Genomic DNA, 23,892 nt, shown 5'->3' with positions numbered 1-23,892 from the left:
CCTGCCAGCGGCACGGTGTGCTCGTCGGACTTGGAGGGCTGCGGCGCCGTGCTGTACATGTACTTGAAGAGGAGGTCAGACACGCTGCGCGGGATGCCGCCGCCCCGGTCAGACATCTGCCCACAAACATATACTATGTATCCCGTAAAAATTACAAAAGCGGACCCAGCTTTATAGCCAGGGGACGTCACATGGTCAAAATCTATACATCTTTTCGCAAATAAAACAACTTATCTAATACCCTTTAAACGAGCAATTCTTATATATATCTAAGAAAAACTGTTTATTACAAAAAAATAGCATTATATATACAAGTTACCTCAGACACCCCAAAAATATTTTTTAATTTTAAGTTAGTTGATTGCATTTATTTTTGAATACCTTCATTATTTTATAAGATATTCGTGTGTTTTGCTAACTCAGTAATTCTACTTCATTTCTAACTCTACACCCATGATTTGTATTTGTCAGTTGCGCATTGACGTTTTTAGAAGAAAATCACTCAGTGACAGGAAACCGGCCAGTATTAAATTATCAAAATAGTATGCCACCTGCTAAAACATTTCATTGGTGTCTGTTGCAGTCGTAACTTTTAGACTGGGCACAATATAAAAGGTTTTTAAAAACACAAACACAACCTAATTAAAAACATAGTGTAATCGATTCTACTCTCGATTCTGAGCAAACTACTTTCTGGTTTTCAGTTATTTAATTAACACTTTGTATATCTTTGTATATATATATATTTATAATCTGAATTTCAGAAAAGGATTCAAAACGATTTCGATGAAATTTGGTATGTAGGGGTTTTCGGGGGATGACAAATCGATCTATATAGATCGATTTATATATATCCTTTTCATAGATTCTATCTTGTCTTATCTCTGGGGAAACGGTCATTATCGAGTTTTATCCCGAGCAAAGCTGTCAATTAGCCCTCATTGGCTCTGATATCCTTCCTGAATCCATGGCCCTCACCTTGACAGAGACGTCCTCCTTCCCGGGCACAATATTAACGGTGATGGGCGGCGGACAGCTCTCATGGCGTTCCATGACCGCCCGCATCGCATTCTTGAACAACTCGAAGAGCATGTGGTATAGATGGGATGGTACGTAGACGACCGGCATCGGCCGCAGATCAGGCACTGGAAAGAAAAAATGGGATAATGCCTTCTTAATAATAGGGAATATGCATGGAACGGTTTACCCTTGAAATTTCGACAAACTTTTAATCGAATATCAGTTAAACCTAAATGTTTCCTATTTTTTTATTTCATCGAATATTCATTAAATCAATACAAAAAATACAAAACAAATTGAATGATTAAAATGAGTAAATTTAAATCACCGATTTTTAATTTCTGGAAATACGACTATTATTATTTAATAGATAGTTTATTTGGCAAACTACCTTCATTTCATATTTTATTATTTCATACTTTTTTGAATATTTGATTTATTTTTGTTGGGGTCGCAGTTCGAACCTAACCTATTTTTCTGGTACTGGTATTTAGTTCTTCTGTCTCATAAATAGTTGATGAAATGTATTTTTAAGCAAATAATAATCCTTCTACTGTTGTTCTAATAATTGTTTTAATATGTAATAAATAGTCGATGAAGTGAAATTACTCCAAGAGAAAATATTAAAATTAAATACTCTATGCGTTTTCATAGGTGTCTCATGGTTGGTACCTTTGTCATTAAATTAAGTAAGCAATAGTATAGGTCCCAATGTTCTACCTTGGGGCAACCCTCTGTTCCAAAGCCAACAAACCGCTTCCGAATACGCCAATCAAGATGCAACCTTCACCACCGACTTCCATACATCAACATTATCACTTACCTCCACACTGCAGCAGCTCCAGCTCAGGCGAAGCCAGGTAATACCGGTCGCAGAGGAACCTCGCGTTCTCATATGCGTCTTGTACGACGCCGACGACGTCGCACGCTGGGTCTATGCAGCCGATGTGGCGGCCGCCGTTGCCCATGCCGTTCACGGATGACTGCTTGGCTCCCACCGGCTGTTCTCCGAAGAGGATCGCTGAAGAGAGAGGGAACATATCTTTAAATGTAATTTCATTTTATTAGCAGATCAATTACTCAACGAAAACTATAGTAGATTGTACAGCAAGAGCATAAAACGGGTCATTTTACCCAAGGCGTTCATATAGCCACCCGAGCCGGTATGGCGAGGGTGGATAGACACGTCGAGGGGAAAATGGGTTTAATGCTCGAGTTTTACACTCTGCTTTTCACTTCGATGGCGAGGAAACGAAATAGCAACAGTGGAAACAATTGTTCACTTACTATGTACATTTTATTTTACATGAATTACTATATAATTATATTTTTTAGTTTTATTGATTTATTTTGATTGATTTTTAATTTTATATAAATTAAAAATTATGAAAAAAATATATATGAACTTCTTTGTTTGTGGCTGTTGACACCTGATTACCTTGGTCTTAGACGAAGATTTTATTTTATGCACAGTGCATAAAAAGTCATTTTATGTCGCCTAGATCCAGCATAAACACGAACTTTACGAGCATGAGAAGTGAAAAAGTATTTTTTTAAATTTAATAGTACATTATGTTTTAACGGCCGTAAATAAGGAAGTACGAACGAGAGTCTATTAGAAGGACGAAGCCGAAGACTGAGGAGTCTAACGAGTTGATATTCGTAATTCTAGTACCGCCCGTGTGACATAGTAAATGTTTTATAATATATACATAATATTGTGTAAGCCACATTGCTCGAAGAACAACCGTTGGGAGGAGAAAGGGTCTCGAGAGTCAGCGGAAGATGAAGCGTTGACAGGTCTCCCACTAGGTAGACCGATTATATGGCGAGGGCGAGAGTTGACAACTGATACCTGGAAAATGTCTTTCATTGTGACCTTCGTAAGAGGGAAGTATTTGCTCAACAGTAGATGTCTTCCAGCTGATGAGTCGACTTGCTTCACACCTACGTTAACGACATTCTACAGGCTACTTAGACTGTTCTTCTCACTATGCTGGTTGTAGAGCATCCGAATGGAGATGCGGCTGATATAGAAGCGGTCCAGGAAGTACTGTCTGGAGCACTGTACTTCGTGGGACCCTTTCAGCTCCAGGACGCCCTGGGCCATTGGTTTTAGATACTACATTTACAAGCTGCTCATCTTTTGGATCTGCTCAGTGTCACGCAACAAGCTACGGAGAGAGCTACGCTCGGAGTTCACGAGATATAACCTTGGAATAGGTACGGAAATTCGCCGAAGAGGGTCACCGACATAGCTCAGAGCATTAAAGAAGAAGGCTATGGGCAGGCCACATCGCTCGAAGAACAGATAACCGTCGGAGAAAGATTCTTGAGAGTCAGCGGAAGACGCAAGAGTTGACAGGCATCCAAAAAGAAAAGCATTTGTTCAACAGCGGGCTTCTTCCGGCTGATGAGTTGGCTTTCTTCACACTCACACCTACGTTGATGACATGTTACTGGCTATTTAGTCTGTTCTACTTACTGTGCTGGTTGATGAGCATCCGTATAGAGATGCGGCTCATGTAGAAGCGGTCCAGGAAGTACTGTATGGAGTGCTCCACGCCGCAGTCCACTTCGTGGGACTCTTTCAGCTCCAGGACGCCCTGGGCCATCGTCTGCACCACGTCGGCGTGACGGTTCCGGATGTGGACTAGACGAGAACAGAACCTGCAAAGTGACAGCGTTAATACGACATATCATGTGGGTATTTTAAATTTATTTGTTTCATATGTGATCTCTAGTAAAGCAATGCCAATGAGAAGAGATATACTTCATCTTTGTCTGATACGTCATTATTAGTATTTCGCTCCCTTTCTGTCTCAGGACATAATTTATCTCTTCTCGTTGGTATTACTTTAGGTTCATAGTTATTCCGCGGGAACTACGCAATCTTCTGGGATTAAAAATATCTTATGTCTTTCCCGAGTTCTCAATTTACCTGCCTACTTAACAAATTTAATTTAAATCGTTTCAGCGATTTAAGCGTGATGGATGAGCTAACTGACAGTATCTTTCGCATTTATAATATTAGTTATAATTTACAAGACAATAATTAGAAGCTTTACTTTATCTAAGCTGAAGTGGACTGAGCTGGCCATGTTCGCCGCATGCCGGAAGAGTTGTGGGCCAAGATAACCGAAGCGGACGCCCAACAACTCGAAAAGGCGACCTGGCAGACCTAGACGGCGATGGCGGGATGAACTGGACTACTTCTCTGTCCCTGAGGACTGGCCCTTGGATGCAGGGGACAGAGAGCAGTGGAAGTATCGCGGGGTGGGGAGGGGGGGCTTTTCTCAGCAGTGGCACAGAACGGGCTAGCAATAATAATAATAACTTTTTTAATGCTGTATGACGCGGAAACTAACTCACTCAGTCAAAACCTTCTGTTCCGGCTCCATCTTCTCGAAACGTATGATCTCCTCGAAGGACCGCTCGTACCACTGGTTGACCAGCCCCACCGAAGGCATCCGCAACAGGTTCTCCGGAAGCAGCGCTATCTCCTTCATTATGTTCGCCAACCTGCAAGCGAGAGGGAGATGGGTTTAGTTTCTATGTTGTTAAGATATTCATTCCGATTACGCTTTTAAGAGCATCCTGAGAGTCGCAAGAGTTGCAGGCAACCGATGCAAGTGGCGAGGCCTTGGCCTTTGTTCTATAACAAACAAACTTCAACAGATATTGTCCTTTAAATTTTGTACTTCATGTGGAAACCTTTTTAAAATTATCTCAGAACAAATCTAGGAGAGAAAAAATCGTCATATTAGCTAAGATCCCTTCTCCCCCTTTAAGATTGAGTGATACCACAGAATAAGCAATAGTACGGTCAGCATCAAATATAACGTAGCAGCCAAAGTGTTCAAATAGTTCGGCACGCCATATACTCGTATTTTGTATCGCGTGCCGAACTATTTGACCATTTTGGCGGTATTTGATTCTGGCTGTACAATTGTGATACAAGGAACGACCCCCCAAGCCTTACGTTATGATGATTAAAATTAATGAGAATGCTAAAAATTACATACAATGAAATAACAAAATGATTAAGCACTTGTGTGTTGGAGGGCAAACTCATTACAGCTAACTACACTGTTTATTACGAGTTATTAGCTATTGTCCACTTTTAAACTCAGTCGTTGCGGCTGCATAATTAATTATAAGTTTCATTGGGAGTTTACAAGCTTACTTCACTAAAAAACATTTTTATCATAAAAAAACAAAATTAGGATACCTAATTCTTATAGGCTGGTGCCCAAAACAAATCTAAGTCGTCCGTCAGTTATATCAGAAAATAGGATTATTCGCGGTAATGGTTGAACTCTCCAAAACTTGGATATACAAAATGGCTATTTTTAGGAAAAAAATGGAGATATACAAAGTCAAAGTCAAAATATCTTTATTCAATTTAGGCTAAAACAAGCACTTATGAATGTCAAAAAAAAATTTACCACCGGTTCGGAAAAACCTCTGTTGAGAAGAATCCGGCAAGAAACTCAACGAGGTATATTTTTATAATCAGATTTACAATACAAATTTTGTAAACTATTATTTATTAACAAAAAAATAGCCTATAATAAGACGCCAGTTTTTTCTTCTTTTATATTTTCGTTGGCAAAATGTCGAGCAAACAACATCAACAGCGCAAACGCATCTTGCACGAATATGTAAAAATCGAATGCTTTACAGAGATAAGTAGTTTAACGCGAAAATACTGAAATTTCCACAATCTACGCTTTGTCGCGTATCAAAAACGTTCCGTGAACGCTTGACAATAGATAGAAAGCCAGGAAGTGGTGGGTTGCAAGGAGTCAAGAATAAAAATAAAAAAAGTGTTGTAAAGATTTTTGCTTCAAATCATAAGCTGTCATTTCGTGATTTACTAAAAAAGTGAAAATGTCTCAGTCCTATATTCAAAAAGTGAATCGTAGGGCAGGACCGAATAAAACCGTTCACCACGCTACCAAATGTTAGACGTATTGTTTCTTCACATGAATTTTGTCATACAACGTAAGTTAAAACTACGATGTGGTTTAATTGGAATCCGCATGGGAATTTATAAAAAACCCTTGAATCCATTGGACTGCCAGATTTAAATGGTTATACTAGACTAGCGAAACCGCCTGCAACAGCCAGTAGGTACAGTCAACAATAAAGAGTTCGATACAGTTAGTCACAAAAATATGTATGCACAAACTAAACTGCATCCTGCAGAGAAGCTGTGAAAACACTTTTGCAGGCCTCTATGAAAAAAAAACTCTGTTTTTACAAGCTTTTATTTAACTTGCAATGTATGTATGTCTATTTTTAGTTATGTATGTGCGGGTCAAACCGTGCAAATGAAATTTGATCCAGTGGTCAGATTGACTTGAAATGAGGCATACTTTTGTAGGTGGTAGGACCTTGTGCAAGGTCCACCCGGATTGCTACCACCATCTTGCTCGCTAATCCTGCCGTGAAGCAGCAGTGCTTGCACTGTTGTGTTTCGGCGTGGAGAGTAAGACAGCCGGTGAAATTACTGGCACTTGAGGTATCCCATCTTAGGCCTCTAGGTTGGCAACGCGTCTGCAATACCCCTGGTGTTGCCGATGTTTATGGGCGGTGGTGATCTCTTACCATCAGGAGAGCCACTTGCTCGATTGCCATCCAGTCGTATAAAAAAAAATCCGGTGACAATACAATAATCTGATGGTGACGGTTAATAGAGCATCGACTTGAAATTTGGTACGGAAATATATTTAAGATGACAATGCAAGTACAGCCAGCAAAAAGCTTGTATTAAAAATGACATTTTTAACATAAACTTAATTGTAAAAAAAAGTCAACTAAATTATTGTCATTCATTCATTATGGTTAGTCGTACTATTTTTCTAACTTTGACGGCATCGCTCTTTAGGTATAGTTGACTGTACTGTAATAAAATAGTGTAAACATTAAAAGCGTATTTATAATTCAACACTTGACCAAAAAGAACTGAAATAAAACGATAACACAAGGTTATCTTAGTTTTATCTTGCATAAACCACGCCATGGTGTTTCTGTTATCTGTGTCTTACGATTATGATGTCGTATCGTAACCTCTGTTATGGTGTTATATAACCATATCGTGACTTCTAGAAATTGCAATTTAAACACGTTTAATTGTCGATAAACGAGTTTTAAAATCAATGTTTCAATACACTTGGTAGGAACGCGCATCTGTGGGCCATTGACAGAAAAGTACTTTTTCACTTCTCATGCTCGTAAAGTTTTTATTTATGCTGGATCTAGGCGACATAAAATTACTTTTTATGCTCTAGTGCATAAAGTAAAATCTTCGTCTAAGACCAAGGTAATCAGGTGTCAACAGCCACAAACAAAAAAGTTTAATGTAAAACTAAAAATCAATCAAATAAATCAATAAAACTAAAAAAATATAATTATATAGCAATGCAAGAAAAATAAAAGTAACCTAAGGGAACAAATTGTTTCCAGGTTTCCACTGTTGCTATTTAATTTCCTCTCAATCGAAGTGAAAAGCAGAGTGTAAAACTCGAGCATTCAACCCATTTTCCCCTTGTACAACAAGAGCATAAAACGAGCCATTTCACCCAAGGCGTTCGAGCCGGTACGGCGAGGGTGGATAGACACGTCGAGGGGAAAATGGGTTGAATGCTCGAGTTTTACACTGCTTTTCACTTCGATTGCGAGGAGATGAAATAACAACAGTGGAAACATTGTTCTCTTACTCATACTCATACTCCTTTATTGGTAATATCATTATTACATGTCATTTTGTTAAATTATACTGGGTGGTACCTTTTATTTTTCATATATTGCTAATATAATTATAAATATTTACTTTTATTAATTTATTTTGATTTATTTGATTGATTTTTAGTTTTATATAAATTAAAAAATATTAAAAAAATATGTAGAAACTTTTTTGCTTGTGGTTGTTTACACCTGATAGCCTTGGTCTTAGACGAAGATTTTACTAGAGCATAAAGCACTAGAGCACTAGAGCATAAAAAGTCATTTTATGACGCCTAGACCCCAGCATAAACACGAACTTTACGAGCATGAGAAGTAAAAAAGTTTTTTTTTTTTAATATCAATAACTTGAGTCCAAAAAAAGTATTATGAACAACGAGACTAACGAAGCGTGGCTTTATAGTTCAGTTTCGCAGAAATAATAAAACATTTCACATTTAAAAGTGAATTATAAAAGACATAATTTTATTAAAGTTAATTTTGTAGGGCAACCCGGAGTAAAATAATAAAATCTGCTCATTTTTTTACAATAATCTGTATAAAACATATTATTTTCTTATTTCATTATAAATTGTTAAAATAAACATTTTGGTACTTAACACATTATTAAGCACGTCTATTTCGGATCCGAACACGAGGTTTATTTATTTTTATTTGTCAATAAAAAAATACAGCATTACAGTTAAAAAAACAACGCGCTGTCAAATTCAAATTATACACAAAAAAAAACAAAAAAGACATAAACAACACAAAAAACACATACAAACTAATTAGGGTTTTTTAAAAGGAGTGGTCACGACACATTGATAGACACGAGAGGAGATATGATAGGCAAAGCCGCGAGTAAAAACTAGTAACATATAAACCGTTGCATTGACATAACAGTTGGTAGGTGGTAAATAACCACATAATCTCATAAGTCAACATTCGAACATAAAAACATTAAATATCACAAGATAACAATGAAAAACAACGCAACGATAACCACCCGTATACTTGTGAATAATATAGATAATGATATTATTATTCAACTGTCAAATCTAATAATACTTAACATTTTACAACAGATACACAATGTAACTAAATGTTCTAGTGTTCGACATGCTAATACCCAGTGGATGACACTCTGAAGTCATCTGTAGGTATTGCTAATGACATAAAAAAAAATCATACTAATTTAGTAATTTGTTGAGTTAGTTTTGCTTTTGCTGTAAAAGTGGCAGCGTGTCATTCTAGCAACATTACGAAGTCTCGTTATTAGGGATAAAGTACAGACTTTTCCAAAGTCTTGTTATGTATGTTCGTTCTTAAATTAGTGTTCGTGAGTAAGTAAATCACAGATAATAATAATATAGGAGTAGAAAATATATATTTACCTTACTGGCAGTTCCTTCCTGAGGAATATATAAGATTTCTTTTCGCACGCATTTAAACCTGAAACAAAAGATAATGCAGTCAGTAAATGAAACACAATAATAAATAAATAGCCGTTGTCAAAATAAAAAGATGAAACTTCAGATCAATTTACAAAAAAAGTGGCGAAAAGGGTAAAAGGTAGGAGTAAAGGGGTTGGAAGGGGTAAAGGGGTAAACTTTCAATGACTACCTTAGATCTACGCAAAACATAAAAACGGTAAAAAAATTTTTTTAAAAAGAAACGATAAACTTTGGAATTCAATTCCTATTTACTAACGTAATCTTGAAAACATTAGAATGTCAAGATTAAGATTATCTATAGTCGCAATAGCAAATGCGCATTATTTACAAGGTTTCCTTTAACTTATGTTAGTTATAACGTGTATTAAATCTACAAAAGCTGGCTTTTATCTCTAATAACTCAAGAGGTGCGAGCCCGGATTTGAATACACGACCCTCTGCTCTGCTTAGAGGCCATAGGTCAACCACTAAGCCACCACGGCTTACTGGTACAGTATAATCCTATAAATAGTTCTGCCATATTGACACATTATAAAATATACCTAAATATGTGTATAAATATATAACTGGCTGTCCAAATATGTCAACCGACACGACCATATCAAATAATATCGACAGAACAAATAATAACTTGTTATGTTATGACGTATAACGTCGCACACAGTCGCAGCCGGTGAAATTACTGGCACTTGAGGTATCCCATCTTAGGCCTTTAGGTTGGCAACGCATCTGCAATCCCCCTGGTATAGCAGATGTTTATGGGTGGTGGTGATCTTTTACCATCAGGAGACCCACTTGCTCGTTTGCCATCCAGTGGAATAAAAAAAAAAATAAAAAAAAAATGACGTAAGGACATTTAATCCACGATACATCATCATCATTATGTTGTATAAAATCTCATGTACCTACCAAATAAAGCGATAAATATAATTATAATAATTTAAAGAAATTGACATTAAATTTTAACATAAATTGTATTGACATTATAATGAATAATTTAAGATAAGAAGAGAAAAATAAGAATTATATAAAATGTGTCATAAATAATTATACTTAAGTAAATATTTTAATACATAGACATTCTATACCCTTACAGGGTGTCATGTACCTACCGTCTTGTAAAACTACCATCTAATAATGTAATGAGCATGAATTTGAATGAATAAATATGAATATGAATATGAATATGAATATGAATATCATCATCAGGCGGAAGACGTCCACCGCTGAACAAAGGCCTCCCCCTTCTATAAGGTAATTAAGTAATTGTCATTTCATATAGCTGTTTTCTCTTGACAACTTAGTAGGATTTTATAAACTATAATCAAAATAGTTCAAATCAAATTAATTTTACCGAAAAAAACCTAGCCAACTTAAAGTTGAAAACCCCCGAAATTAACATTTCAAACTACAATATACAGGGTTATTTGTAATTCACTCAGCATCATTTTAACCCTAAACTCGTACCACTTAAACAAATGTTTTTTGTTTTACGGCTCCATTTTAAAAAGTCGGTTAAAAGGATGCTAGTGAATTACAAATAACCCTGTATATCTCAAAAACGGCTGAACCGGTTTTAATAAAACATTTCTAAGAACCATCGCTAGAAAACCTGCTATCAAATAAAAAAACTGCATTCAAATCGGTTCACCCGTTTAAGAGCTACGGTGCCAGAGACAGACACACGTATAGCGGTCAAACTATAACACCCCTCTTGTTGCGTCGGGGGTTAAAACAGGCATTAACGTAGTAATATGTTTTCTCGATAACGTAATACAAGTCGCCCACAACATAGTTGTACGCTTCGACAACTTCAATAAGGACAAACGCCATTTTCTGAACCAACGAATTGGAAAAATGGCCCTGAATCCTAAGCGTTAAGTAATTTACAATTTATAGTCTACTGACTGTGTATCGTATAAATTCTCCACGAGAGTCGTAAACGAATTTAACTAGGATCCTTCTATAAAAGCGTTCGTTAAACATTCCATTTTTAATAAAAACTTTACTGCTGTCTGTACTTTTTGTGGATTCTACTTTCATTGTCATCCAAAAACTACATTTCCATAGTTTAGTTTAGTTTTTAGTTTATTTATTCATTCAATACATCATTACATTATAATTTACATAAATGTCAGTTATAAGAATTTGTATTGAAATCGTCAAAGGTAATATGATTAGTAATAATTATAAAAAATAAAATTCTAAGCATGTCATGTGAATGTAAACAATTAAAATTAGACTGGTTCTCCTTAAGGGATCGTCAGACTGAAAACACATTGAAATGTATATAAAGAATAAATGTCAAGGATACGTTAAGATTAATACATTAGGCAATAATTGAGTAACAATTTAAATGTCAATATAAAACAATAAAATAAAAACAAGAAATAATAATAACAATTTAAACAATAAAATTAAAATGTCAGATTCATAAATTCATTTACGGAATAAAACGCTTTTTCCAACAAAAGGTCTTTTAGTCGACGGCTAAACGTTTCATCGTTCTTTTCGCTTTTTAGGTGTGAGGGTAGGTGTTCATAGTATTTGGGCCCTATAACGCGCGGGTTTTTTCCCGCTAATGCCATTCTATGAGGGACTGCCCGTAAGCGACCCGTGCTGCGAGTGATCTTACCAGCTACGCCCATTCGACTGAAGTTAGATATGTTTGTGCGCGTATACATAATAACTTGAAACAAATACAACGAAGATAGGGTCATGATACCAAGTTCTGTGAAAATTTTTTTGCACGACTGCCTTTGGTTGATACCGGCAATGACCCGCACTGCCCGCTTCTGCAGAACCAATACGCGCTCACAGTCCGTGGAGTTTCCCCATAGTATGGTACCATACGAAAGCAACGAGTGGAAATACGCAAAGTATGCTTGCTTTAGTGCATCATCTGCCAGAATGGGCTTTAATTTGCGCAAAGCATAGGCCGCACTGCTTAACCTGCCACATAGGGAGTCAACGTGATTCTTCCAATTCAAATTTGGATCTAGTGTGAAGCCCAGAAACCTGCACTGCTGGCATAGCGGTATGGGTCCACCAATCGATGGCGGTGACACGATACCCCTACCCGAGAACAGCATGATGTTCGACTTGGTGAGGTTCATGATGAGCCCGTTCGCTGAGAACCACTGCTGCAGCTGCCCACACACTTTATTTATCTTGTCGTTTAGCTGCTCATAAGTGGTGGCGCTCACTACAACAGTAGTATCATCAGCGAAGAGCACAGTGAGACCGTCAGTGATAACACTAGGCAGGTCATTTATAAAAGCTAAAAAAAGTGTATTTCCAAGTGAGGATCCCTGTGGAATACCTATAGTGACGTCACCCGGCTTGGACCTGATTTTTTCTCCGTTCGACATCACTACTTCAACCGTCTGCTTGCGACTTTTCAAAAATGACTCTAACAATTCGTACACTTTATGCCTGATACCATACATTTTGAGTTTCGTCAGTAAAAGGTCGTTATTGATGACGTCAAAAGCCTTAGATAGGTCACAAAATATGCCGGCCACCTTAAATTTACTGTCTAGACTCATGATGATCGAGTCAAAGATCTGGTGTGCAGCGTGAGTTGTCGACATATTGCGCCTGTAGGCGAACTGTCTGTCAGTCAGTAAGTCATTAGTCTCCAAGTGGTTCATAATGTGTGATGAAATGATACTCTCAATAATCTTGGAAAAATTTGGTACTATTGTAATTGGTCTGTATGCGTCTGTTTTATGTATGTCCCCCTTCCCTTTGTACACGGGGCAAACCCTCGTATTTTTTAGTACATCCGGATAGATACCACTTCGAAAAATGTCGTTTATCAGTGTAACCAGTCTGTCAGCCAATACTGGCCAAATCGACAGAAGAGTATTCACTGAGATGTCGTAAACGTCCATAGTGGTCCGAGTCTTCAGCATTTTCCTAAGTACAAGGTCGAGGTCAGTCCGTGTCACGTCAGGTAAGATCAAATCAGGAATGTTCAAATCACATAAGCAGCGCCGCAAATATCCAACGCTTTTCTCATAGTTACACTGTAATGTAAAGTTCGAGGCAGCTGTTAAAAAATGGGCATTAAACTTATCCGGTACGTCAGCGTCAGGCACATTTGTGTCAGTATCATCCTTAATAGATATGGTCCACCCCTCTGCTTCAAGGATATTTCATCATTTATGATGCGCCATATTTCCTTGGAAGGATTTTTACTCGCATCAAGACGTTGGTGGTTGTACTGTTTGCGCGCAGTTAATGTCGCAGACTTGATAAGTTCCACAAGGTGATACCAAGTTTCAAGTCGATGCCATTTACCGTTGAGGAGTTCTATCCTGCGGGGACGATCCTGGCCGGACTACCAGGATGTCACTGCCAGATTATTGTGTTGTCACCAAATTTACATAAGTATAAGTATGCCGAATTTCAAGTCAATCCGACCACGGGAAGTGGGTCAAGCCAAGCGTCCAGGGTATATGGCATGTATGGCAAATTTCATGCAAATCCGTTCAGTAGTTTCTGCGTGAAAGACTAACAAACAACCATCTATCGCCGTACTTAAAGAAATATGTTTATTTTTTATTGTCCATCTTCTTTCTACCATATCTCATGAAGTATTGATCTCAGAGAAAAAATGAATAGAATCTTTTTTGTCGAAAATTTTATGAAGATTACTTATGTCTTTGTTTCTTAGAACAATTTTTGCTGTGGGCCAGCTTTTACGAGCTATTTACGAATAACTAAAAAAAGGGACCTTTACACTTTGTTAGCTCCACCCCCACCCCCACCCATCAGTACTTTTAGTATGTGGTTTAAAACACCATTCCCTACAACTATGCCAAAATTCGCTTATACACGAGTTTTTGGTCTCCGTTGGGTAGGCTATAAGTAGGGTTGCCATAACTTCTAGGAACCAATACGGGACAATTTCTCTTTCGATGCCCAAAACTCGTAAATAACATTATGCAACGATAGATAGAGATACGTGGCTTTCCAACTATACCATAAGTAGTGAGCGACAATGTGTTTCCTAACAGATGCCCTCTGATCTCAACCATAGTTGCTATCAAAAGTATAAAATAAATAATAAATACACAAAGTTTAAATAAATCAACATTTTTAATAGAAATTGAGTTCACAATTAAACATCTTTAACCTGAGATATGTATGCATAGGAAAAATTCGTGTCTAGATTCCTGTCCAGCAGTGATGTAGGGGGTTATTTCACGCAGCACGGATTGCTGAGGACCTGGGTTCGATTCCCAATGCTGGTCTCTTTTTCTGGTTTTTCTGTGCATCCATGTCTCAGTTTGTATTTTCGACATCTTTAAACATTAAATTACTACTAGTAAGTAAGACCGCGCGCCCGCTCCATTCTGTCCAAATACGGGGCATGCAGTAATACGGGACGGGATGATCAATTACGGTGACAGTCCCGTATATACGGGACGGATGGCAACCCTAGCTATAAGGTATTGTCAATGCTAAGAACACTCGAGATCTGTATAATTACGTTCCGGACATAAACAATAGGTATGTTTACAGTTAGCGTGCTTACGTGTGGCCTCAAGGTGAACCGGCGACCAAGTATTACTTAATCATTGTGTTTATCAACAATTAACTGACAATGGACGACGGTCTTTTTGATTAAGGATTTGTAAATAGTTTTAACATGCGAAAGTTTGTGTGTGTGTGTGTGTGTGTGTTTGTGTGTGTGTGTGCGTGTATTTGTGTATGTTTGATACTCCTTCACGCTAAAATGGCTGAACCTTGGCTAAACGCATTTGGATGACATTTGGTACGTAGATAGCTGGACGTTTGGAATAACACTTTGGCTACATTTTATCCCGATATTCCCAAGGGATAGGGACAAAATCTCGAAATTTCAACCGCTGGGTTTAGAGTCATGAAATTTTGTACAGTTGTTTTTAACACAACCTCAATGAAGACCACGATATAAATTATGGGAATTTTATAAAATCCCGGAATTTCAATTGTAACTACCAGATCGAATAGTTTACGCATACGAAGGGGCGGGTAAACTAGTAATCAATAAAATAACCCAATTAACTCAACCCAATAACCCAATGACTGATAACCTAATCATAACAATCCTAATAATATTCTACTATAAGTATTATAAACTAGCCTGTTGCCCGCGACTCTGTCTGGATAGAATTCTTTTATCACTATCCCGCGGGAACTATCCGGGATAAAAACTATCCTATATCCTTCCCCGGGACTCAAACGATTTGTATACCGAATTTCATCTAAATCGGTTTAGCGGTTTAAATGTGTTAAAATGCTTCAGTGTCATTTTTGAGAGGTGAAAATTTTTGTTTAATGACGGTTTGATTTTCAAGATGCGAAACAATCTTCTAGATTTTCACACCAGCTCTATTATTTACTGTGCCTACGTAAAATTTGCGTCAAATGCTTTAAAACAAAACACGTGGGCGCGAGTACAAAGTCGACGAGCAACAAAAAGTAGACGGACAAACATAAACATCTTCCATACATAAACGTGTCAGAAAACCAACACGTCTAATAAATCATCACACAACTCAGAAATTCGCAGAACGTCTTAATGACAAAAGAAAAACCTGACTGACTCATCAACGCACAGCCCAAACCACCGGTTTCGGTGGTTATTGTTTGAACAAACAAACAACAAAAGCTCAAATGAATAGATATTACCTTTGTGAAGTATACAAGGAAATTACTTAACCAACTTAGAAAAATTTAAAAACTCCCAACATTGTCATTTCAAAGTTTAATATCTCAAAAAAGACTGCACCGATTTTAATGAAACATAACTTAGGACCACCGCAAGGAATCTCGCTTTCATGTAAAAGAAACCGCATCGAAATCGGTCAATCTTTTCTTAAGAAATATAGCCTGGATACTGCATCCGTTTAAGCCAAGTCTGTTTTGGAACGCCATCATTACATTTCATTTGGTGAGACCAACTCCAAAAATAACTCCAAAAAAATCTACTCTCGTAAATAAAAATGTATAAAAAAAGACGCATGTTGTACTTTGAACTCATCACAATTTTATAAATAAAGCAAGCAATCCCAACTTTGTCTAGACGACAATAACAATTCACACGTGAAGTCCAAAGTCTGGGCCAATTTACGTCCAATATACCAATGTTGGAGCCAATCCACAAATCATAACAAATACTATTTAAAAAATAAAGAGATACGTAGAAGAACGAGGGTCACTGACATAGCCAAGCAAATAGCTCGTTGAAGTGGCAATGGGCAGACTTGTATAACACGGAGAACAGGGGGCCTACCACGCTCTCTTAATACGATTCAGTTTAGGCTCTAAACTAACTGCATCGCTATTTCGTACCACGACGTTACTTTAGCGATTCAGTTCAAGCACGGTTCAGCGACAGCGATACAGACATTTTCATTCACTCACTTCAAGCGGTTTTCGTACCATGACGCTTAACTTGAGTGGGAATTGAATCGCTTCAGTGTCAAATTTAGCAATTCAGTATAAGGTAGTATAAGTTACTCATTCTTTTCGAATTTTAAGTGTTTTACTTAGAACATTTTTAAATTTCAAGAACTTTTAAACTTTTATTCAAGTTTTATAACTTTTCATAGGTACGAGGACGACTTTGTGCTTCTTAACTCCTCATTGATAAAACTAATTTTTCAGTGAGATAAGAGACCCGTGGATTAGTGACAGCGTAAACATTTTATTTGTAATCAACACAACGGTTGCTAAGAACACGGAATGACATAGAGTTATGGTTTTCCAAAATAAAGTGGTTTTAGTATACAATATTTGGTTTGCATATAGCGGCATCCCTTTCGCGACTTAGCGTTTCAGTTTCGGACCAGAGACAATATCGGTCTTTCATTCACTTGTAAACACTTGAGACTCAGCTCTGGGAAATAAACGTGGTACCAATTTCGACGATTCAGTTTAGGCACGGTAGTACTATTAGTTATTCTGTGGTTTAGGTGCCTAAATTGAACTGCTCTGCGTTTGGATCGTTTATGAAAAGATCATGGTAGGCCCCCAGATGGCCGTTGGGGCCGAAAAAATCTCGAATGGAAACCGCGGATCGGCAAGCGCAGCGTAGGACGACCACCAACGAGTTAAATAAATAAATATCATGGGCAGGGGTCGGACAAAAAGTGCCGATGACGTCAAACCACTTATAGGATGATTTCAAATAGTATTTTTGATTTTCATAAACAATTATCACTGATCATTTATCAACCTCTTTATTAAACGATATGAAATTTATTTTATTCACTGAATTTCATTGATTTATTTACGATTATTTTGTTACTTCATTAATGCTACTTTGTTACTACATGTCACACGGTAAGGTCTATGGGGAAGGCCTATGTCCAACAGTGGACCACGGCGGGTATGTATTATAAGACCGACAAATCATAATACCTACAGTTGAAATGTCGACGCATAACACATCGAAATTCAGAATACCGAATGTACAAAATACCGACAACCGATACACCGAAGGTCGAAATATCTATTTTTAAATGACCGAAAGTACAAAATCCCGAAAATGGGGTATGTATTATAATACCGAAAAATCATATTACCTACAGTCGAAATATCGACACTTAACAAATCGAAATTCAGAATACCGAAAGTACCTACAAAATACCGAAAGTAAAAAAAGTTTGATATGTGCGAGCGAGCGAAGCGAGCGAGCAAGACGGTTCGAGGCAAAAGCGACTTGGATAGGTTAGGTTCAGAAGGCTAAGGCGGGAGCGAAGCGGAGCGTAGCTCCCGCCTTAGCCTTCGATGTTAGGTTTTTTTTTATAGCAGCCCGGATAATATTGCTTCACAAATGATCTTTGCTGTTGAATCTTATCCAACCTACTTTCTTAGTGGCAGTTAAGTATCTTGCCTGCTATAAAAAAAACCTAACATCGAAGGCTAAGGCGGGAACTACGCTCCGCTCCGCTCCGCTTCGTTCCCGCCTTAGCCTTCTGAACCTAACCTATCCGAGTCGCTTCTGCTGCGAACCGTCTTGCTCGCTCGCTTCGCTCGCTCGCACAAATCTTTTCCTGCTATATTTGTTTCGTCTTTGGTATAACGGCAGTTTCGGTATTTTGATTTTCGATATATTGATTGTCGATTATTTTACTTGTAGTGATTATGACTGTTCGACATTATGAGTTTTCGACCTTTCGAGTGTAGGTATTTTGATCTTCGGGATTGTAGTCTTCGGGTTTTAGGCTGCCGGTCAAATGTACTTTCGGGATTTCAAACTTTCGGTCATATATCCATTCGACGTTTTAATATTCGGCCTTCCGTCCATAGGTCTTGTGAAATTCGGTCTTTCGTTTATCGGTATTATAATACATACCCACCACGGCTGATATGATGATAACTATTTAAGAATAAAGTAGTTTCCAGGGCCATATATACTCGTACTATTCGTCATGGAATCATCACACCTACTATACTCTATTTGTTCTAACATGATTCAAATGACACATGATGATTATGTAACTTAGTAAGGCGGTACTTAATTTTTTTTTCCAACAGAGATATAATGCTTGAAAAAATGTAATCACATTAAAACTGCTGATTGTTGGAATATTTGAATTCAAATTTGCTAACAAATTGTTACTGCGTAGTCACGTGTTATATTAACTTACTTTCTTTAATGAACGCCCTTACAATGTAGTTTCAATACGCCGCAATTGCTAGAGGTGAGGGTTATCGGTAAAAATGAAAGCGGTAAAATAAACGAACTTATTATTAAGTGACACTCCAAGTGTTGAATAAATTATATTTTAAAATTCAAATAAGACTTTCAGTTCGATAGCGTAACGTTTAATTAAACCAACAAATATGTGGTCTACCACCCTAAAGCTGATAATCGTTTGCATGTCATAAAACAATAATGCCAATAGACGTGTCTGTCAAAGAAAGTTCGACTTTAGCGCCATGTTCATTTGATAGGAACTTGTTTAAAAATTGATAGACCACTTATCTGGCTGATGGTACATGCAAAACTATCGATAGTTTGCGTAACAGTAGGAGGGACTCTAGTTACTTCAGTTTGGCATCTGTCATTTGAATCATGTTAGAACAAAAATAATTAGAGGAGGTTATAAACATAGGTAGCAAAGAATGATATTTTGGTCGATTCATGTCAAATATGTCATGTTTCAGTACAATAAATGACTCTTTATTACACACCACAATAGTAAGCGATACAGAAAACAGGTACACAGAGAGAAAATTACAAGATATGCAACAAGCGGCCTTATCGCTTCAGAGCGATCTCTTCTAGGCAACCTTTTGCAAAAAAAAAGTACGAGTATAAATATAAGGACTAGATTACAGCAGGGGTTGCAATTACAGCAGCAGATTTAGAACAATAAAACAACAAAAATACATTACACTACAATAAAAAAATTCAAATGCACTACTCTACAACCTTTTTTTGGTAACGGCACGTTTTGTTTACATTCTGCTTTGTCATCCAAGCTATATATGCGTTCCAAGTTTGAAGACAATCCGATGACGAACAACCAGTGAAGAACCAATAGCATCAGTTGAAAGTTGGCAACCCCAGTTCTACGTCAGTTCAGGAATGAATGGAATGACTGTAAAATAAAAAAAAAAAACAGAATTTACGTGAATTGGCAACAGAATATAAATACGTTGTTGTTTTCCGTAACGATCACGGAACTTTACCATTTCTATTGGTGATTGCTGTCATCCGTTGAATGGGTGCCAATGCCAATGCCGCCAATTATTTAGCGATACGGTAATTTTCGACGTTAATGGGGCTTAGAGGGTAAACAGTGTCACTGGCTGGCAACACTAAAAATAAAAACCGCCCAAGTGTGTGTGATGTGTCCTGGGCCTTGTTTCTCGAAGCATATAAGAGCGTTTTCAGATTATCAAGTTAATATGTATGAAATATGTACCTGCAGGGCTACCACGAAGCGCGAAACTCGAAGTTCGTGTCGTGCAGTTCCTCTGACACTTATAGTATTTAATATGAGAGCGAGAGGGACCGCACGACACGAACTTCGAGTTTCGTAGTAGCCCTGCCGTCTTTCAGATTATCCGATCCGATATCGGATCATATTCCATACATTTTGTTTGCCCCGATATCGCATCGGCGTCCGATACCGATATCGGATCGGATAATCTAAAAACGCTCTTGTGTGTGTTTTGTGTCATTTTTTCATACAATTTATGAGACAAAACACATGTTATTAGACTAATAATAATATGCTTTGAGAAACAGGGCCCTATAGGCGCTGGGGGGCTACTACAAAATTTGAATATCGAATTTTGTATCGTACCGTCCCTCTCACTCTCGTATTAATAATATAAGCGCCAGCGGAACGGCAAAATACGAAGTTCGAGTCTTGCACTTTCGTACTATAATAGGGCTTGGTGTTTTTAACCGACCGCCCGAAGAAGGGTTATGTTTTTCGAGCGTATGTATGTGGGTATGTATGTCCATTTCTTTGGTCCTCTTTAAGCCTAAACCGCTGGACAGATTTTGACATGAGGTCTCATTAGATTCGTCATACATAACTGTCAGTGGCATAGCATAGGAAATATAATATTTCAACATGGCGTCTGCAAAAAAATGGCGGGAGATTAAAAAAAATATTAAATATTATCTAAAAGTGTAACAGGAAAATGCAAAACATTATGTGGTTAATATTAAATCTGCTTGCAACGAATTCATCCAAGATTGCATTCGAAAGTCGATCAAGGCCAGGTCATGGGCGGCTAACAGCTGAGCTGGATAGCTGGAATGTTTACCCCCCGCACAAAAATAGAGGGTGTTATAAGTTGACGTCAATGTGAATTGTTCCTGATTCGTCGTAATCCTGTTTCGTCGGATTCCTGATTCGTCTGATTTTCAATATCAAATGAAACTATGCAATTACCGTGACTACTTTTGTATTAAATATTAAAAACGAATCTTCCTTTCTGATAAATACTGGTTTACCTACTACATGATAGATTTGATTATATATAGATAATTTCGACGAAACAAGAATACGAATACGACGAATCAGGAATGCGACGAAACAGGAATCCGACGAATCAGGAACAATTCGTCAATGTCTATCTGCCTGTGGCATCGTATGCATGGACCGATTTCGCTTTTTACAACCGAACCAACATAGAACAGTTGGAATATTCCCGATATTGTCACTTTAAACTGCTATATCTCAAAAATATAAAAAAAAGATTGTTATCTCGGTGCTTGGCTTCGTTAGATATACACTGCAGCAATTCAATGTAAAGGCTACTCTATATAGACATAGGTCTACACTATATGTCATAGTTTAAAAGCCAATATTTGTAAACGACTGTTTGCAGTTCCCAATCCGCACTGGGCCCGCATGGGAACTACGGCCCAAGCCCTCTCATTCTGAGAGGAGGCCTGTGCCCAACAGCCCACAGCTGCACTAATATAGGCTGGGACGATGATGATTATGAGTATTCCTTAGAGCAAATTCAAGCACGACCTGGCTAGGTTATTATATTATCGATTCATGCCCTGTCCTTAGCAAACAGCTTTTACGTAAGTATGCCCTTGAACTGCTTTGAGGTCACGACCTTACAGCTGTATTCGGTCTTATCCCAAGATTCACGTACAGACGGGCCAGGGGGGCTGCTACGAAATTCGAAGTTCGCATCGTACCTTCCCTCTCACTCCCGTATTTAAATAATATTAGCGTGAGCTGGACGGCAAGATACGAAGTTCGAATTTTGCACTTCGCAGTATAGCGCTTGCCGTCAGTCATGCTCATGCATGATCGAAAAACATATGATCGCTCTAATATTATAAGACCGATGAGAAGTTTATAAGTTAGGCTGCTATTTACTTTTAGGCTAAGTTCAGAAGAATGCGCGGTGACGCGCGGTTGGAGCTAAGTTGAGCTAACCGAGCGTCATCGCGCGTTCGTCTGAACTTAGCCTTAGTAATAATTCCTCAGAATAATTCTCAAGAAAATTTTGTCAGTTGCACTTCAAAGTTTGCTACTGCTTGTGCAAAAAAAAGTTATTGTATTCTATTGTATTGTTTTTAGAAGAAAATCAAACTGACAGCAAAATGGCTAAACATTGGCTAATTATTCGTTAACTTTACTGACTGGGCACAATAAAAAAGGATTTAAAAACGCAAATACTAAATACTTTCTGTACCACTACCATGAGTACAGTGACCGTACTCGATAGCGACGGCGTAAATTATTTGTATGGAGAATTTTACTGCGCCTCTACAAATAATTTACGCCGTCGCTATCGAGTACGGTCACTGTAAACTCATGGTAGTGGTACTGGTTTTCAGTTAGGTATTCAAAGTCAAAAGTCAGTCAAAATATCTTTTGTCAATTTAGGCTATAACGAGCACTTATGAATGTCAAATAAAACTATTATTTAATTTACACCTTGTATACGCTAGCCCTATCATTCCTATTATATTCCGAGTTGGTAAGTGTTTCTGTGGTCGTGCTTTATCACTACGAGTGTAGAAACTGTAGAAACATAGTGCAGATGCAGTCATGCACTGGGGAATTCACATCACTATTAATTACCATTAAAATGTGGTAAAAACAAATGACTAGTCATTGCTAATTTATAATTATAAAATTGATAAGAAATGGGTCCCGTACAGTCACCTACATGAATGTGCCACTGCGGAGCGTGCAAAAATATCTATCTGTACCCCTAGTGTAAGTTTTAATTTACAAAATACATCTCGATCGCGTTCGCGTTAAAATCTCAATTTGTATGGAAACACGAACAGCGCCTCTAGCGGAACGTTTGCGATGTTCGTGTTTCCATACAAATTGAGATTTTACGCGAACGCGATCGAGACGTATTTTGTAACCTAAAACTTACACTAGGGAAACTGCAGGGCTACTACGAAACTCGAAGTTCGTGTCGTGTGGTCCCTCTGACACTTATATTATTTAATACGAGAGCGAGAGGGACTCGTATGCGAAATGCGAATAAACGTTTTCTATTCTATTCTTATTCAGTACCTCTATCATAATGGCCACTGCCACTGCCAAGTTTCATTTTATGTGAAGCAATTATTCTGCAAAAAAATTATGCGATACGTGGTGCTGTGATACTTTATGGCCAAGAAACTTATAACAGATAAGGAATACCCGTGCTATAAATAAATGCCGTGGACAGTCAAGTGCAAAGATGATATGGACACGGCCAAAGTTACAATAGTAGATTGTAGAACAAGAGCATAAGACGAGGCATTTTATCCGAGACGTTCATATAGACACCCGAGCCGGTACGGCGATGGTGGATAGACACGTCGAGGGGAAAATGGGTTTAAGGCTCGAGTTTTACACTCTGCTTTTCACTTCGATAGCGAGGAAATGAAATATCAACAGTGGAAAAAATTGTTCACTTACTATCTACCTTTTATTGATAATGCATCATTATATAATTATAATTTTTTAATTTTATTGATTTATTTTGATTGATTTTTATTTTAAGTTTTATATTAATTAAAAATTATATGCAGAAACTTCTTATATAGATAATGACATCTCGCTCATTGCAGCGACTGGCAACACCACCTGTTGACTGTTTCTTGCCTGGAATTCCGTATACAATTGTTTTTTTAATTGAAATACCTAAATAAGAGGGTAGCAAAATTTTCTTCTGCCCCGGACAGCTG

The 23,892-nt window shown here is 37.7% G+C and overlaps 1 protein-coding gene across 1 annotated transcript in view; it reads right to left on the bottom strand.

Moving 5' to 3' along the window:
* The window catches only part of Pdk (pyruvate dehydrogenase kinase), a 46,219-nt gene that overhangs the window by 5,455 nt on the left and 16,872 nt on the right, over nucleotides 1–23,892 (bottom strand). Inside the window, exons 2-7 of the mRNA XM_074108395.1 lie at nucleotides 9,147–9,204; nucleotides 4,393–4,542; nucleotides 3,506–3,690; nucleotides 1,844–2,041; nucleotides 979–1,145; nucleotides 2–116 (exon numbers count right to left, since the gene is read on the bottom strand). Of these exons, the coding sequence (XP_073964496.1) occupies nucleotides 2–116; nucleotides 979–1,145; nucleotides 1,844–2,041; nucleotides 3,506–3,690; nucleotides 4,393–4,542; nucleotides 9,147–9,204 (873 nt within the window). The remainder of the gene's footprint in view (nucleotide 1; nucleotides 117–978; nucleotides 1,146–1,843; nucleotides 2,042–3,505; nucleotides 3,691–4,392; nucleotides 4,543–9,146; nucleotides 9,205–23,892) is intronic.

This window comes from Choristoneura fumiferana, chromosome 27 (genome assembly GCF_025370935.1).
Source record: "Choristoneura fumiferana chromosome 27, NRCan_CFum_1, whole genome shotgun sequence".
In the NCBI taxonomy this organism is placed as follows: Eukaryota; Metazoa; Arthropoda; class Insecta; order Lepidoptera; family Tortricidae; genus Choristoneura; species Choristoneura fumiferana.
This window is presented reverse-complemented; position numbering and strand designations above follow the sequence as displayed.